The sequence below is a fragment of the Xyrauchen texanus genome, chromosome 28, assembly GCF_025860055.1.
Source record: "Xyrauchen texanus isolate HMW12.3.18 chromosome 28, RBS_HiC_50CHRs, whole genome shotgun sequence".
NCBI lineage: Eukaryota > Metazoa > Chordata > Actinopteri > Cypriniformes > Catostomidae > Xyrauchen > Xyrauchen texanus.
In genome coordinates, this window is record NC_068303.1 from 35,013,725 (window position 1) to 35,030,094 (window position 16,370).

General features: G+C 37.9%; 1 protein-coding gene across 1 annotated transcript in view; it reads right to left on the bottom strand.

The window, feature by feature from the left end:
- LOC127622096 (pleckstrin homology domain-containing family G member 3) overlaps window positions 1-16,097 on the bottom strand; it is a 38,112-nt gene extending 22,015 nt beyond the window's left edge. The window contains exons 1-3 of the mRNA XM_052096028.1: window positions 15,982-16,097; window positions 12,473-12,909; window positions 542-642 (exon numbers count right to left, since the gene is read on the bottom strand). Of these exons, the coding sequence (XP_051951988.1) occupies window positions 542-642; window positions 12,473-12,909; window positions 15,982-16,081 (638 nt within the window). The 5' untranslated portion in view covers window positions 16,082-16,097. The remainder of the gene's footprint in view (window positions 1-541; window positions 643-12,472; window positions 12,910-15,981) is intronic.
- Between the last annotated feature and the right edge of the window lie 273 nt (window positions 16,098-16,370).

Below are 16,370 nucleotides of genomic sequence, written 5' to 3' on the forward strand. Positions count from 1 at the left end.
GACTTCCATGACAAGACAGACAGTTGTGTAATATGAACGGTACCACGATCCGACGTCTTTGAAAGTTGTGTAGTGTGTAGGAGGCATTAGCTGAAAATGTCCAAGGAAACAAATAAATATCTTGTGTAGATTTTATTCATTATTAAATACCTGTTGTGAAAATCTAGTAATCAGCCTTTACTTAATATTCCATTATCAACTTCTGGTTTAAACAACTTTCTGGTTTAAGTGCTGCTCTCGTGTGTTATTCCTGCTCAGTTGCTTTGCAACACAACACTAACACAGTCTCAACTATCCTTACAAATAATTATCATGGTAACCAAAGTTTCCTCCAAATAACATAGATACTACTACAATAACTGTTGCAAACTGTGGTAACTTGGTATATGAGATTCAGAAAGCTTCTTACACATTTTGAAGGAGATTAAGACCTTTACTGTGGAAGAGATAAGTGTAGTAACTATAGTATTCTTGGGGAAACCAATGAGGGGACCAATGTCTGGGTTGTGGGGGCAATGATTGAATAATAATGATGCCTTACCTGTTGAACTCATAGATGTCCTCTATATTTCCAAACAGAGCACACACCTGTTCTGGCCCGATGGGAAGGTCTCCAGTGTCTATAATGTGAGCGAGGTAGTCCTGTAAAGAGAAAAGCAATCATGTAAACTCACCGGTAGACTGAGAGTGCAGTGACACTTTATTAGTTAAGATTGGAAACATTCATCTCATATGGTGACAATATATCGGCCAATAGTTGCATTTTACTATGCTGAAATTGAAAGCAGAAAATATAATGTCCTATATTTTTTAATTCAAAGGGTATTTTCTTTCTTTCTTTCTTTCTTTCTTTCTTTCTTTCTTTCTTTCTTTCTTTCTTTCTTTCTTTCTTTTTCTAATGTACCTTATGTTTTGATGCTGGATTTCAATTCCAATCCAATCAAACTCTAGCTTGATATATCAGACAGACAGATAGACGGACAGACGGACAGATAGATAGATCTCTCTCGTGTGACGTTCGTTCCTCTGTTGTAAACAAAGTGTGTACTTCCGACTTCTCACATGAACGTGCCATTGTGCTTGCATCACGCGCCATCTAGTAGGAGTAAGCATTTTTTTTTAAAGTTAATTACGTTTTCATTATCTATTTATTTTTTACACAAACATATTGATTTGCTTCAGAAGACATTAATTGATTGACTGGAGTCGTGTGGATTACATTTATGCCTTTTGGACCGTCAGTTAGCTGGCACCCATTCACTTGCATTGCATGGACAAACAGAGCTGAAATGTGCTTATAAAAATCTTCATTTCGGTTCCACTGAGGAAGGAAAGACACACATCTGGGATGGCTTAAAAGTGAGTCAATCATGAGAATTTATATTTTTGGGTGAACTAACCCTTTAAAGAATGCCAGTCACAACTATGTATGTGATGGAATTCGGTAATATCGTATATCACGGTAATTCATTGTGAGAACAAAAATAACATAAATAATTCTAGATAACCTTTTAGCCAAATTGTTTAGATTTTTTTCTGAATGCAAAGTAGTTATTTCCATCAACAAATCAAAATTCACAACACTGTGTGTACGCGGCATAAATGACACAGGCGCACTCTGATGTAAACAAAACCAACGTCGACGAGAAGCATGGCTGAAGGAGAAACGTAGCCGACACTTTATTGACCTTCTAAACATTTTAAGTCGTAATTGTGAAAGTATTTTGGGTTCCATAAAAATGCAGAGCAATTGTAGGTGGAAGAACCAAAATGTTCCCAATGGTAACACCTCCAACATGTTCGCTCATTTGCGGCACAATCATCGCATGTAATTCAGCGAAATAAAGGGACGTTGTGACAGTTCTGCTCGTTTTCCAAAACTGAGATACAACACTCTAGCTAAGTGACAACGATGACGACCAAACATGTGCATTGCTTTTCCATTTGCAGATAATGTGTATCTTGCTTTCAAGTGACCTAAGACTAGTTTGCTAAAACTCTGCTAGCTACACATTAACGATTACATCTTTTTTTCTTTTATTGTATACTATTATTGTTTTTTTTTTTGCAATTATTTCAATGTTTAATAAATGTATTTAATGTTCAGGGTTCTTTTAAAAGTCCTTTATTATCTGTTAATTTAAAAGCCCAGTTTGGTATTGAAAAAGGTAATTCAACTTGTTATTAAGAGAACCACAATAAAGATTTTTATCTTTTTTGTAATGTAATGCAATACCGTAATAATACCGTATACACTGATAAAAGCTTCAGCAATTATCATGATGTGAAAATTTTATCCCATCACATCCCTACCCAGAAGTATGTAGAAAACATAGTGGCTGCAATATAACTTTATTTGTTCTGTATGATTCACCATTTATCCACTCAGATCAAAGCAGACAACTGACACCACCTGCATCTCTTCACTGTTTTCTGTACTCCATAACAAAAAGCGAATTAAAGGCTGTCTAATGATTCATTTATAAATGCTATATAGGAGATAAAAGTAATGACATCATTTTAACAGTTAAAGGACAGGCAAGGAGGAGGCCTGAACCAGCTGAAGAAACTCAACATAAACAAACATAAACAAATACAGACACACATGCATCGTGGCTGTGTGAGTCTCTCTCTCTCTCTCTCTCTCTCTCTCTCTCTCTCTCTCTCGAACTGGCATCTCCAGCTCCCCTTTATCTCACTCTCCCGCTGATCAGCTGGTTCAGCACCGGCTGTGCACCCTCCTCCTTGTCACAATCATTATGACTGACCTCAGCCCACTATAAGCCACGAAAAAGCACGTTTATTTTAAGCCCTGATTAGCAGTCGTCCCCATTCAGTGGCAGGTATATAAGTAGAACGTACATCCCACATAATTTTTTTCTAAGGAAATGTTAGGCAGGATGTTTGTCTCAGTCACCATTGACTATCATTGCATAATTTTTCCATCCAATAAACATGAATGGTGACAAAGGCTGAAAAACTGCCTAATACCTCCTTTTGTTTTCTACCGAAGAAAAAGGCAATATGCAGTTGGAACAACATGAGGTTAATTTGTGGGTCAACTGTCCCTTTAATGTTATTTTTAAACGGATAACGTTTAACAGATCTCTCTTAAATACACAATTGGCAGGCGCTGAAGCCCTGGATGCAGACAGACGCGCTTCACTTTGCAGCAGTCTCAGAATAATCCTGACTCACACCGGAGTGAGGTCATGTGCGACTGAGGTATATGGCCAAATTGGGCATTAATCATTCATTTAAAAAACAGCATCCAAATTCAAACTTAGTTCTGAAGGCAAATATACTGCCAAGTTTGAATGAGGGCTAAGGCCTAAGCCTTGTTCTTTACTTAGTTAAAGAGTATTTGGGCACTGATTGGTGTGTCCAACTGTCAGACAGGATGTAGGTTTACACTGTTATCTAAACAGCTTGAACTTAATGAAAAACGTACACCATTGCCAAAGTAATTATAGGTTCTCAGGCAACCTGGCAACCTCTTTGCCCTAATATGGTGTTGCATTAAATGCATATGCATATTAACGGAGTTTGCCAAGGCAAGCATCAATATTAGACTACTATGTGAACAAATATAATATTCTGACGTGTAACTTGTCCTGCACCATTTGTGACGAGGCATAAAAGATACCTTAAATTGTGCGGCTTGATGAGGACAGGTGTGCAATTACTTTTCTAAGTGACTAGACTTAAGATTTAAATGTAACACCAATATTCAGATTACTACACTGAAAAAATATATATTTTGTGATGTAAGAAAATATAGCAGAAAAGTACTTTCTACATTGAATAAGTTGGTTTAAGCATGAACTTGAAAATATTAAGTAAATTTTACATTTGTACTTTAATTCAAACATTTAAAATTAATGTTCTAGCTTACAGGTAAATATTATTCATGATTTGTTAACTTTAAAAATAAATCATCATGTATCAATCTTAAAGTAGAAAACCTTGTCATATTTATTCAACAATGAGTACATTTTACAGGTAATTTTAAGTTAATTTTACTTAACTTTTTCAACAGTGTTCCTAGCATGTATCGTGCTTAAATAATTTATGAGTATGCATGGTTTTACTGTTTATTCGTTTATTTACACAATTTTTATTGTTGATTTTGCTGTTACGTTTGATAACTTGAAATCTGAAGTTCATTTTCTAATCAAAATGATCTGTTCCTGATCACAAAATGCATTAAGGTTCCCCATGGAAGCAGTTAGTTACTTGATAAAACAAGTGTTTGTAAGGAAAGTTCAAAATGTGAAATTTTTCAATAAAATGTGAAATTTTCCTAAATGTACATCAGATGTACAATCAGTTACTGTATTAACTGAAATGTTTAAGTTAAATTTACTCACTCATTTTAATCTGACATTTACTCAGACATTTCATGAAATTAACTTAAATAAATTGTATTAGTCATTTTCTTTAGAGTGTACCAAAACATTTTTTTTTAAATAAAATTAAATGTACGGAACAAGTGGCCTACTGGCAGATAGCGGCAATAACACCCTAGCCTGAAGGCAATCTTTACATGACGCAGGTTGCGAGTAGCCCATCCCTGCCCTGTGGAATGAATTCACAGCATTACAGAGCAAAGGGTTACAGTAGGAGGTGTTTCTGTCAGGTCCTCTGGTTTTATTTGTCTAATTACTGTAAACTTCACAGTCTACTGGTAGTCACCTCCTCTTAAGTAAAGATGCACACTGCAAAATATTGACATTTGTCTAAAGATGTTACTTCCAAAACACACCTCTTTAAAAGCAACTTGTGGTTATAAAAAAGGACATAAAATAAAGGACTTTTTATTCATATAGTTAATCTTAAGAGAGCTGCTAACAGTACTGCAATACTCAAAGTGACGTGTAATTCTAAGGAAATTTGTTTTCTGTGAAAGCCACAAAGTTGAAACCACTGCAACCTGCCACCATGTGTCTTAATTCCTGTTTAAGAAACTAGCACCAGAGCTCTCAATAACAAACAGGAAACGACATCTGAAAAAAAAGCACAATGCTTTGCCCTAAAAGGATAAAACATACCCAAAAGTATGTCAACAATGAGCAAACCAAGAATCTGTAATGTCATATTTTACAGATCATCAAGCGGAAACTGAAAGACATCGCTGTTACACAGCTGAGATCAAATAAAGATCTGAAGCATGAGAAACCTCATAAGTTTAAACAGCAGTTTAAATACAAGAAATTCATACTGAACAGGCACTGTATGAAACACCCAAGCAATGAAACAATGATTTTGCAGGAAAGGCTTGAATTCCCAAAAACACAATTCTCATATTTTGTGGAGTACCACAGGGATATGTAATAGGCCCGCTTTCATTTTCAAATTCACACGAACATGTGGGAATTCAGCTAATGAGAAACATGTAAATGTTAATTAAGCCCAACAAGAATGTCGACAGAAAGAAAACTAGCTTGCATTAAAACCCACAGAGAAATTCATGATTTGACTGATCTATAGTGCTATAATATGACAGCAGTTACAGTGAGAAATCATTTGCTAAGCTTATATATTCTCTATAATACCTGACATTAAAAGGAAAAATAAAAACTTCCTTGAAATTATGAATTTTGCACACAACATTTGTGTTACAAATCAGAAGTGAGCAATATTACATTTTCCTCAGGGCTGTTACATGCATGCCACCGCTTTGTTTGTGTGTGTCGTTTAAACAACCCGAACTGAAAAAATAACTATTGTTTTTTAATAGGGTTCCTGATCACTACCCTCTTCTTTCATTGGTTGGCCAAACCAATTGTCCCGCCCAAATGCACATTATAGAGCGCAACAATGCCCGTCCACCTTTTCAGCTGCCTGGGTTCCGGAAGTATTTCCCATTCGTTCCTTCCATAGACTTTTTATAAAATCCTTCATAAAAGAGTTGTAAGCCATGAACCAAACCAACAAGCTCTGAGGTAAATCACAACATCACAAACTTTGTTTTGAGGCAAAAAAGTATTGGAAAATCAGACATAAAAACAAAGGTACAAGTTACTTTCATAAGGGCACGCACTACAATCTTGTAATTGAATGAACAATTATGGGAATATATAAAACTACTGATTTTAGGTTGTTGATTCGAAGTATAGAAACACAATGTGTTACGTTTATTGCTAAATATTCTAATATGTACAAATATATAAGTAGTTTAGGGTGAATGGAGACTCGATTACTTCATTCACAGTGCGTCATGGGAGCGCATGGTCGCACTTTCATGATTTTCGTTGGCCAGAGTTCTCTGATTGGTGGATCTTACTCTGCTGTACCATGGGTAATGTAGTTGTTTCCCATGAATTCCAAGATCAAACACAATTTTTAAACAGTGACGTTGAAATAAAGCAGACAGATGGTTTCAACAGAAGCATATACCATCGATGAACAACCCCGTCTCTCATGGTAGGTCTGTCTTTAAAGTTTTATAAGTTAACGTTGAAAATCAATTAATCTATGGGATAAATTAATGGGATTTTTACTTTCCGAAACCAGACAGTTGCACTCTATTGGTTGAGACAAATGTTACTTTGTCAGACTGGTCAGAATGCTAAAACAAACATGTTTCAATAGCGCCACTGTGTTTAGACTTTTGGGGAAATCAACCTACAAATGGCTTATTATTTGTATAATATTATAGCTTATTATATTATTATAGTCTCTGTGGGGACATTATTTTAACATCAAAAACTGACACACTTCAGCTTTAACATATGTTAGTATTTTTGTTATGCACCTCATGACTGTTTGTAATCTCAGTCCGAGCTGTGACATTGCATTGCACTTGGAGGACTCAATCGGCACAATCCAATTGTCAAACCTAACCTTACATAACATGATAATTCCAGTGTACTACATGACTGACTGCTAACGAATCATAATACGCAATTCCTACACTTAATGGTAATGGAGTCCTTCAACATCTTTTGAAGACACTTATTCATGTCTTTTTAACATAACATACAGCAGCAGGATACTTAAGTATGAGGAATGAAATGTGAAGACCCTTCTGATGGGTTTAAACACACGCCCACTTTGATTCTAGTGTCCTAAACTGATCTCATAATGGAATAATCAGCTTAAGTAAATAACAACTCAATAGTGAGACATACTTCAGTCAGTCTTAGTATTACCAGAGACATTCTAAGAGGAAGGAGACACTTGTAGAAAAACAATTGGGAGAAATCGCAAACACAAGTTGGTGATTGTAGGAAAAGAAGCCCCGCCCGTTAAATTATTTCAGTTAAAATAGCCAATCGTCTTTTTGATAAGCATCAGCTATTTCTTTACACTCTATGCATACACATTAGACCAGGGGTCCCCAAACTACGGCCCGCGGGCCGAATACGGCCCGCCCCCACATTTGGACCGGCCCTCTGAACAATGCCATGCAGAGAAATATTTTTACAATTTAATTTTAAATATGTTTTAATCATATCATATTTGTATTTGATAATACATATTGGCTTTCAAAATACAATTTCCCTTAGTTATAATTATTAAAGTAGCCAAATTATTTGTTAGATTCACCCGGATTAACGTTCCATCGTGATCGAGCGGGTGCACGCGATCCAGCAAGAAAATTTAAAGTGACAACAAAATGGCCAAACGGTTGGGAAAGAGAAAAGTTGATTCAGAATGCAGGGTATTTAACCAAAAGTGGACAAGTGATTATTTTTTTGTTCAATGCAAAGAAATGGCTGTTTGCCTCATCTGTCAAGAAACAGTCTCTGTGTTCAAAGAATACAATCTGCGCCGACACTATGAAACCCGCCACAGAGACAAGTATGCGAGTTTACAAGGCCAAATGAGAGCAGACAAAGTGTCGAAGCTAAAAAGTGGACTATCTGCTCAGCAAAATACGTTTGTACGGCAAACACAGTTGAACCAGTCATCCATTCGAGCTAGCTTTCAGGTAGCTAAACTGATTGCAACCTGCGGTAGGCCATTCAGTGATGGTGAGTTCGTAAAGAAATTTATGAATGCTGTTGCGGAGGAGGTGTGCCCCGATAAGAAAGACGTCTTAAATGCGGTGAGTCTGTCCGCAAGTACAATCACCAGACGAATTGAAGAAATGGGGTATAATGTATATGCCCAGCTGAAGGAAAAAGTGAAAGAATTAGATTTTTTTGCATTAGCGCTGGATGAAAGTAATGACGTGCAGGTCACGGCACAGCTGCTCATTTTTCTTCGCGGAGTTAGCTCAAACTTTGAAGTGTCCGAGGAGCTGGCAAACCTAAAAAGTCTCAAAGGTACTACGACAGGGGAGGATATTTTTGGTAAAGTGTGCCAAACGATAGAAGAGTTGGATCTAGACTGGTCTAAGCTGGCCAGCATCACGACTGACGGAGCTCCTAGTATGGTTGGCGCGTCAAGGGGACTGACAGGACGCATGAATAGAGAAACGGAGGAAAGAGGTCTCATGCCCCCTTTACAAGTACACTTCCTAATTCACCAGCAAGCACTGTGCTGCAAAGTTCTGGAGTGGGAATCGATTATGAAAGTGGTGGTGTCATGTATAAACTTCATCAGAGCAAACGGACTTAAACACAGGCAGTTCCAAGTCTTTCTGTCCGAGCTAGAGTCTTCTCACGGAGATGTGCTTTACCACACAGAAGTCCGATGGTTAAGCCGGGGCAGAGTTTTGAGGCGTTTTTACGAGCTGCTACCCGAAATCAATGTTTTTCTTCTGACAAAGGGCAAAACTGTCCCAGAACTGATCGACACAAAATGGAAATGGGACCTCGCCTTTTTAACAGATGTGACAGAAATGTTGAATGGCCTCAACGTGCAGCTCCAAGGCAAGGGGAAACTAATATGTGACATGTATTCCCACATAAAAGCATTTGAGGTGAAACTAGCACTGCTTGTGGGACAAGTGCAAAAGCAAGACTTCACCCATCTCCCTGTTACCCAAAGCCTCTCAGCTGAGAAACCAGTGGTCCCATTCCCAGCTGAAAAGTCAGTGGAAGCGCTGGAAATGCTAAAGGAGGAGTTTGATGTGCGATTCCGTGAGCTACATGTCCACGCTAAAGAAATCCGCCTTTTTCAGAACCCTTTTGCTGCTGACATTGACGAAGCCCTGCCTTCTTATCAGTTTGAGTTGGCTGAGTTACAGAACTGTGATGTTCTGAAAGACGCGTTTAAGCCCAACAGTCTCATTGAATTCTATACTGCCCTCCCTAACGAGACCTACCCAAACATCAGAAGGAATGCAATGAAGATGTCCACACTTTTTGGCAGCACATCTGTGAGCAAACCTTTTCACGCATGAAACTGATGAAAAATCCAATGAGATCAAGACTCACTGATGAACATTTGCATCAGTCTTTGAGACTGGCTGTGACAGGAATGGAACCTGACATTGGACTTCTCACCAGCCAGAAACAAGCCCATAGTTCACACTGATTAGCCTAATACGCATGAGTAAGTAAATAATTTGATTTCAATAGCAATGGATATGAAAAAAATGTCATTACGATAGTAATAATACTCTTTTAATAGGCTATATATTACTTGATATGTATGGTGCATAAATAATAAATTAATCTAGCATTAGGAGGCATAATACTGTAAATCCATTTAAAATCATAATAAAATCTCCACAATAAATCACTCCGGCCCATGCCATTTTCTGTTAGACTACGGCCCTCCATTATAGAAAGGAAAAATGATGTGGCCCTCATAGAAAAAAGTTTGGGGACCCCTGCATTAGACCAATATGATTCTGGTAAAGAAGCTGAATAAGATAACCTAAATAAGATCCATAGCCTACATGTAATTTAGCTGCCTGGGGAGGTTAACATGATGGCCACCAAGTCAACTGACTTGCCTTAGAGGGACTCTCGTCACACTGAACTAGGATAATACAGTACACTCATCGTGCAATCATATGGCCACATGATCTGGGCCTGGCTTACATTTAACATTTACTGCTTCCCCAATGTCACTTCGCCCACTAGGTCAGCCACTAGTTTTCCCATTCAGTTTTTACCCACAGGGACTTCATAAAATCCTTCTTAAGAGTTCTAAGCCATGAAACAAATCAACCAGCTCTGAGGTGACTCACAACATTAAAACTATGATTTGGAGCAAAAAGTAGGCTATTTAAAAATCGGACACAAGAAAACAAAGACACAAGACTGTATTTCTCATATTTCATAAGGGAATGAAGTGCAATCCCATGAAGCATTGTTAATGACATAATCAAATGAAAAATGATGGAAAAAAACTATTAATTTTAAGTTGTTGATTCTAAGAATATAAAGAATATATAAAAATTTTATTGCAATATATTCAGATATATACAAATATAATTAGTTTGAGAGTGTAGGGAGGCTGACCCAATTACACCATTCATAGTGCATCATGGTAATGGGCAGTTGCTGCAGAGCACTTTTGCCGTGCTTTGTTTGCAGCGATTCTCTGATTGGAGGATTGTTTCCCTTAAAGAAATTACACTATGAAACACGATTTAGCTAAAATAACCATGACTGTGGCTTTAGCAGAAGCATATATCTTTGATTAACAACCTCAGAGTTTTGGGAGGTTTGTCTTCAAAGGTATATTTAGTTATTGTTAAAAAAATATTGGCTAGTATTTGGAGGTACTGCAGATTACAATGGCTGCTTCCTTGAGTTTAGGTGTATGTTGACCGCACACTTTCCTGTAGGGATTGTATGACAACAATACAATATAATAAAAAAAACTTCAGCTCCAATATTTGGCGAATTGCCGTTGGACAATTTTCCCACTTAAAGGGCTAAAAACGTTTTCTGGAATAGCAGACAGAAAATGTCTATACATTCTGACAGATATCATTGACATAGGGATGTCTCTGTGACAGCCAAAAGTAGGATTTTGATGTAGGGGGTAGTCTAATTCAGTGGCTAAGTCTACCTAAGTCTAGCAAATAACTAGCTAACTTTGCTTATAGCACCTTTAAGAGAAGTTTCCTCACAGTGTTTTTGTCTAATACTAGGATTAACAGATCAAGAAAAAGATTCTGTCTGGACTGAGAAGTCCCTGGCAAGTTCTTGATCTGGCAGCAGGTCTGTGAAATTACTTTCACCTGAAGTGTCCTTTAGAGCTACAATGAGGGTTTACCCTTTATTTACATTTACCATTTAGTTAGCTTGGAGTTAAAAATTTGTTATCAACACTCTTGTTAACATTTCACATGCAATCAGATTCAATGTCCTGAACTTTTCTTGACAAGCTCTAAAGCTCCAATAATCGGTCTTCCTTTCCAAAGTGTCCTTTTGGCAGCACTCCATCATGGCTGATCTGTGACTGCTCATTATTTGATTAAACAAAGTGTACGTCTACCACAACATGTCAGGGAATTCTGCCTGGTACCCATTACTAGCTTCTACCGCAGTAGGGACACAAACATCTATCTTCAATTTCTAAGTAGGATTTTGTGTCACAAAATATAGAAATTCCTCATGTCTAAAACATGTAGCTCATGAATGATCTAAGAAGACCTATCAAAGAGTAATTTAAAGTCATTCTTACACTTGGCACGAAATGCTTGGTCTAAATGTGAGCTTGATTCTATACCTCCCAACACCCGCTGATCTCTTTTCACTTCATATTTTTGGCCCGATACAGGATACGTTTGCATCATCCATGTGAGTACCACAGTTAAGTAGAGACAGCTGTTTACTACTGTAGGCCTTCTAGAGGTCTGCACAGGTATTCATATGAAGCCTGAACCTGGCCTGTCCCCAAGACCATGAGACTCGACCTGACCAATATACCCGAAGTTATAGTTGAAAAACTAAAAACTGGGTCAGGGAGCAGACCTTTAAAAACCCTGGTATACTAAGATTTACGGAGTTCTGGATTGGATCGCACCCTGTTGTCCGTGTTGCCTTTCATACTCTTTTAACAGTAAGGGAATACGAATGCGTTCAAAAAGCATGCGAATTACAACTGTTTTGTGACACTGTATTAGTACAGTCAATGACAGGCGCATGCACTGACAATGCGTGTAGATGAGGACTGTCTGCATTTCGAGAAAATCTGGGCTGCAACTGAAGTATACTTTGGCCTAATGAACAACTCAGGAGTAGAAGACACCAGTTTCAAGATATAATATTTGTAGCCATATCACCCAGCCCTACCAGATGCATGCAAATTATACTTCACACCACAAGTTAGGGCCTATTGCCAACTGTGAACCATCCCGGAGCTCATATGAACCACATCCCAGACCATGTAGACTTAGGTGTAGTTCAATGATGCACACCAGAGTTTGTAAAACAACCTTCACACCAACCAAAAGAACCAAACTCTTCTGTTAAAAGGAAAAGCTCTAACAAAAAACAGTATGTAAAAACAATAAACTACTGCAAACTAACATGATTTCACATGTATTATCGGTTTCACATCAAAAATCATTGCAAGCAGGAAAAAGAAAACTGGAAAGATTAAGGCTGATACTGACCTCTACGATACTCCGCAGATCTCTCACATACATACGCTCCGTCTCAAGGATCTCCATGACCACTCGGTCAAGGTAGGTGAGCTCAGGGTTGGGTGCCATAGTTTCCGCAGCAAACGGAGAAAAACTGTGTTGAGAGAAGCTGCTGATGTTGTCGTTTACAGCGTTGTTGCTATTTTGCCGGAGGAAGAGACTAGATGCCTGGGCCAGGTTAGTGTCCTGAGTCTCACTGGGCTCCCCAGCAGGGGTCAACTCCAGATCCACACTGGGCACAGTGGATGGGATGCCTGAAAGTGGGACGTCGTCCCGAGAAGAACTTGATCCAGATGAGATGGTGGACACCACACTTACGGGCCGCTGGATGTCAGAACAATCGGACAGCGTAGCCGTGGAGGCCCGGTCATTACTGCCAACAGAGGCAGTGGACAACCGAGGAGATTCTAAAGAAGAAACAAAAAAAGAGACAGAAGAGAGTGATTTATCTGGTCATCACAAACAATCACAATGCATTTCTCAAACTGAAACAACGTTTTGCTCATCAAACAAGCAGTATTGCAGAGTTAATATCTTAAAGAACGCTACTAAGTACATTTTTCAGTAGCGGGTCAGTACTTCAGGTGTTTTTAAAACACGATAAAACACTTCTCATATATTTCGACTAACTTTTATAAATGATGGTGTTCCGACTGAAAACATATCTGTTTTTATACATTTAAAAATATGTTGTCCCTCTTAAATTGCTTTGATAATGTCCAACCCTCTCAAATATCGTCAATGTAATGAATTTAGCTCATTTTTATTAGTAGCTAATAGAGTAGCTAACTGCTTTTTCAAAAGCTTGACTGTAGTTTTTATGGGTTGCTCATAGTTTGACAAGCTACAGTTTCGTAGTAGCTTTCCCAACACTGCACACAAGTAGCCAAAAGGAAACACTATGTCATCTGTAAATGGTCACATACTCAGTGCTGCCCTCATTTGCCATTACATCAACATTTGCCATTACATCAACATTAGAATAATATCCTATAAGCCATTAATTGTAATTGGACACATGGCAAGGATGTGTTCCTCTCAGCAAAAGAATAAAGCTTTTATACCTGACGTCATCAAGTTATTTCAACAAAACAATTCTACTGTACTCTTGACCTCTCAAACTTGAATTACTGTCATCTGGACACCCATATTACGAAATCTCAAATGACTCTGTAAGGAATTTGTGTGTCATTTTACTATTATGCAATAATCATTACATAAATGACACAAAACCTACAATATGGCTCATCAAAAGCCATGAGGATGATAAACATTTTATTGAAAGCTTAAATAAATGGCACATAGGAATAGAAAAAAATATTTTCAAAGAGAAGCATACAGTAAGTGAAGTGCAAACACATTATAAATTCCATCTTATGTCAGAGACTGTGACATAATATAAATTGTCAGATACAGAGTATACAAAGCATTGCTTCAAAATATGAATGTTTAAAGATGCACATGGTAAATGTGACAGTAATCAAGACACATGTCTATTTAGCCTGTCTCAGAACTGTATGGCATCATTATCCCATTAGGCTAAATCATGGTTACATCAGGTATTCACAATGGAATAGAATAGACAATCTTCATAAATGGTAATTCTGTTTGTTGCAATTGGAAACAAGCATGTCTTTTGAAGATCTTTGGCATTCAAGTCTAAGTATCAGATCAGGGAGAGTACAATGCATCCCATCTGATTGAGTAATATGCAAAGCACATTAAAAACCTCTGAATACCAAGGGAATGGCCTGAACAGCATAGAACCGAATAACAAACACAACATTGAAAAAAAGAAACTGATCATTTTGCATTACAGCATGTCTGTGGACATCTAACATATGTTGACAATAAAAATGAAAAGATCTGTGGTAGACTAATACTAAAGGTTTCAATATGTACCCCATTTGTGCTAATGAAATGTGATATGAAGGATTTCTCATTAAACTCTAGCAGTTACACATCTTCTCTTCAAAGGTCTTTCTTAAGGTGCTAAATAAGATTTAGTATAAACTGCAAGTAGCCAGACAAAGTCGTACAAGCATAAAACCCTTACTTGCGGAGAGCCGGTGTCTCTCGTCTACCCTTCAGTCTATAAAAGTAAACTCAAGGTCAGCAGTGCGACAGAGGGAGGAAACTCATTTGTCTGCTTTATTTCCATTTGAGCATTTTGAAAGTAAACACTTTCAAAGGCACTGCCGTCTCCTGCCAGCCCAGCATGGTTTGCCTTGCGCTGGACTTTAACCTCTGTATCTCAAACCCGTTAGTAGGTGGGCAATGACAATGTGCGTTTAAAAAATGAATACAAAAATGGAAATGGACCACCAACTACAAAAACAAATGTACAAAGTCGTTAAAACAAAGACTGTGGCTTAATTTTTAAACCACGGTTTTTAAGCCATACATCTTTTGTAAATGAATGTTCTATAGCTTGAGACTAATTCATACTTTCTTGAATGTATTATTTGGGTGTTCAGATGCGTCTGTGAATAATATTCTTGATAGGCTGCATGAATATAATATACTATAACAAACATACTAATATTTGTTTCAATCCAGAGAAGTATCAATAGTTTGTTGTTAATTCTATGATCCTGCTTGACTTAAAGATAGGTCCTCTTTGACTATACATGATACATTTCTTGTATATTTACACCTTTCATTCAGAAAATGTTTCTGTTGCATGATATGCCAAACATATCATGCATATTAAACAGCCTACTAAACATTTGTTTGTATCAAGGTATCGTTTCAGTATTCGCAAACAAGGTACCAGGGGTTGGTATTGCACTGAAGCAAAAATGTATCAATCCAACCCTAACCTATGTAGACTGAATGTAGCTGCCTATGTAAAGAGTAGACAGCAAGGCAGAACAGAGCAAATCTCTGCCAGGAGTGTTCAACAGAGCTTGGGTCTACTATTTGCAATATTTAAATCATTTGGAGTCTGACCATAAAACATTATTGCAATATGAATTAAAGTGGTCCCACTGGACAGCTGAAAGTACTTTTACATTTTAGCAACCACATCTGGTTGAGGTTCCCATAGAGGCCCCCATATAAACTAGTCACTAGTCGCCACATCATTGGTTTGGTTTTCGGAATGACTAGCCTTAGGTTACAATAGCACTATTATGAGTTCCAGACCACTGCCATCACAAGCCATTGGTGGACTAATGCCCTAAGACCTCAAGTCTTAGTTTGATGACAGAGGATTTGAGATGTAAGAATGATTGACAACATCATTGTGACTGAGGAAATAACAGATTCCTCAAATATTTTAGAACGGTCCAAAACAAAATCAAACCACCAACCAAAACCCCTAAAGTCCTAGAGACTTCACCTTTAAAGAACCTTGAAGACTATGAATTTGAAAGCAGTTTACTTCTTGAAACCAATATGTTGAATACCTCCTTCTAAATGAGTTGGGTTCATTGAAGAAACCCCTTGTCAAGCGAGAGAAAAGCCCTTGGACTCACCAAACCATCGTGATAACCTCCAATTAAAGCCAGTGAAACGGCTTCTCTCCTCCCAAATACTCCTAATTGTAGCAACTTCCAGATTTGATTGAAGAACCATTCCCCAAGAGTTCTCCTTGTTATGGCCCAGAAAACTCATAGTTGTCTTGTCTCCAGCTCACCAAGAGCTCTAGGCCATAAAATCTCTCTCTTCTATTGTCATACTTCTTTTTAGTTTCATCCAGGTCTTCCACTAAAGGCTTCTGGGTGCTGTCCAATAAAACACTGGTACCGGCTCCTCCCGTAGCTGAAGGTCGACTGAGCTGAACGCATTGATTTCTGTTACACTCACCCTCACGTGAACAAACAGAGAACACCTCTTTTCTTGAAGGAGGGAGAGCCTAATGGCT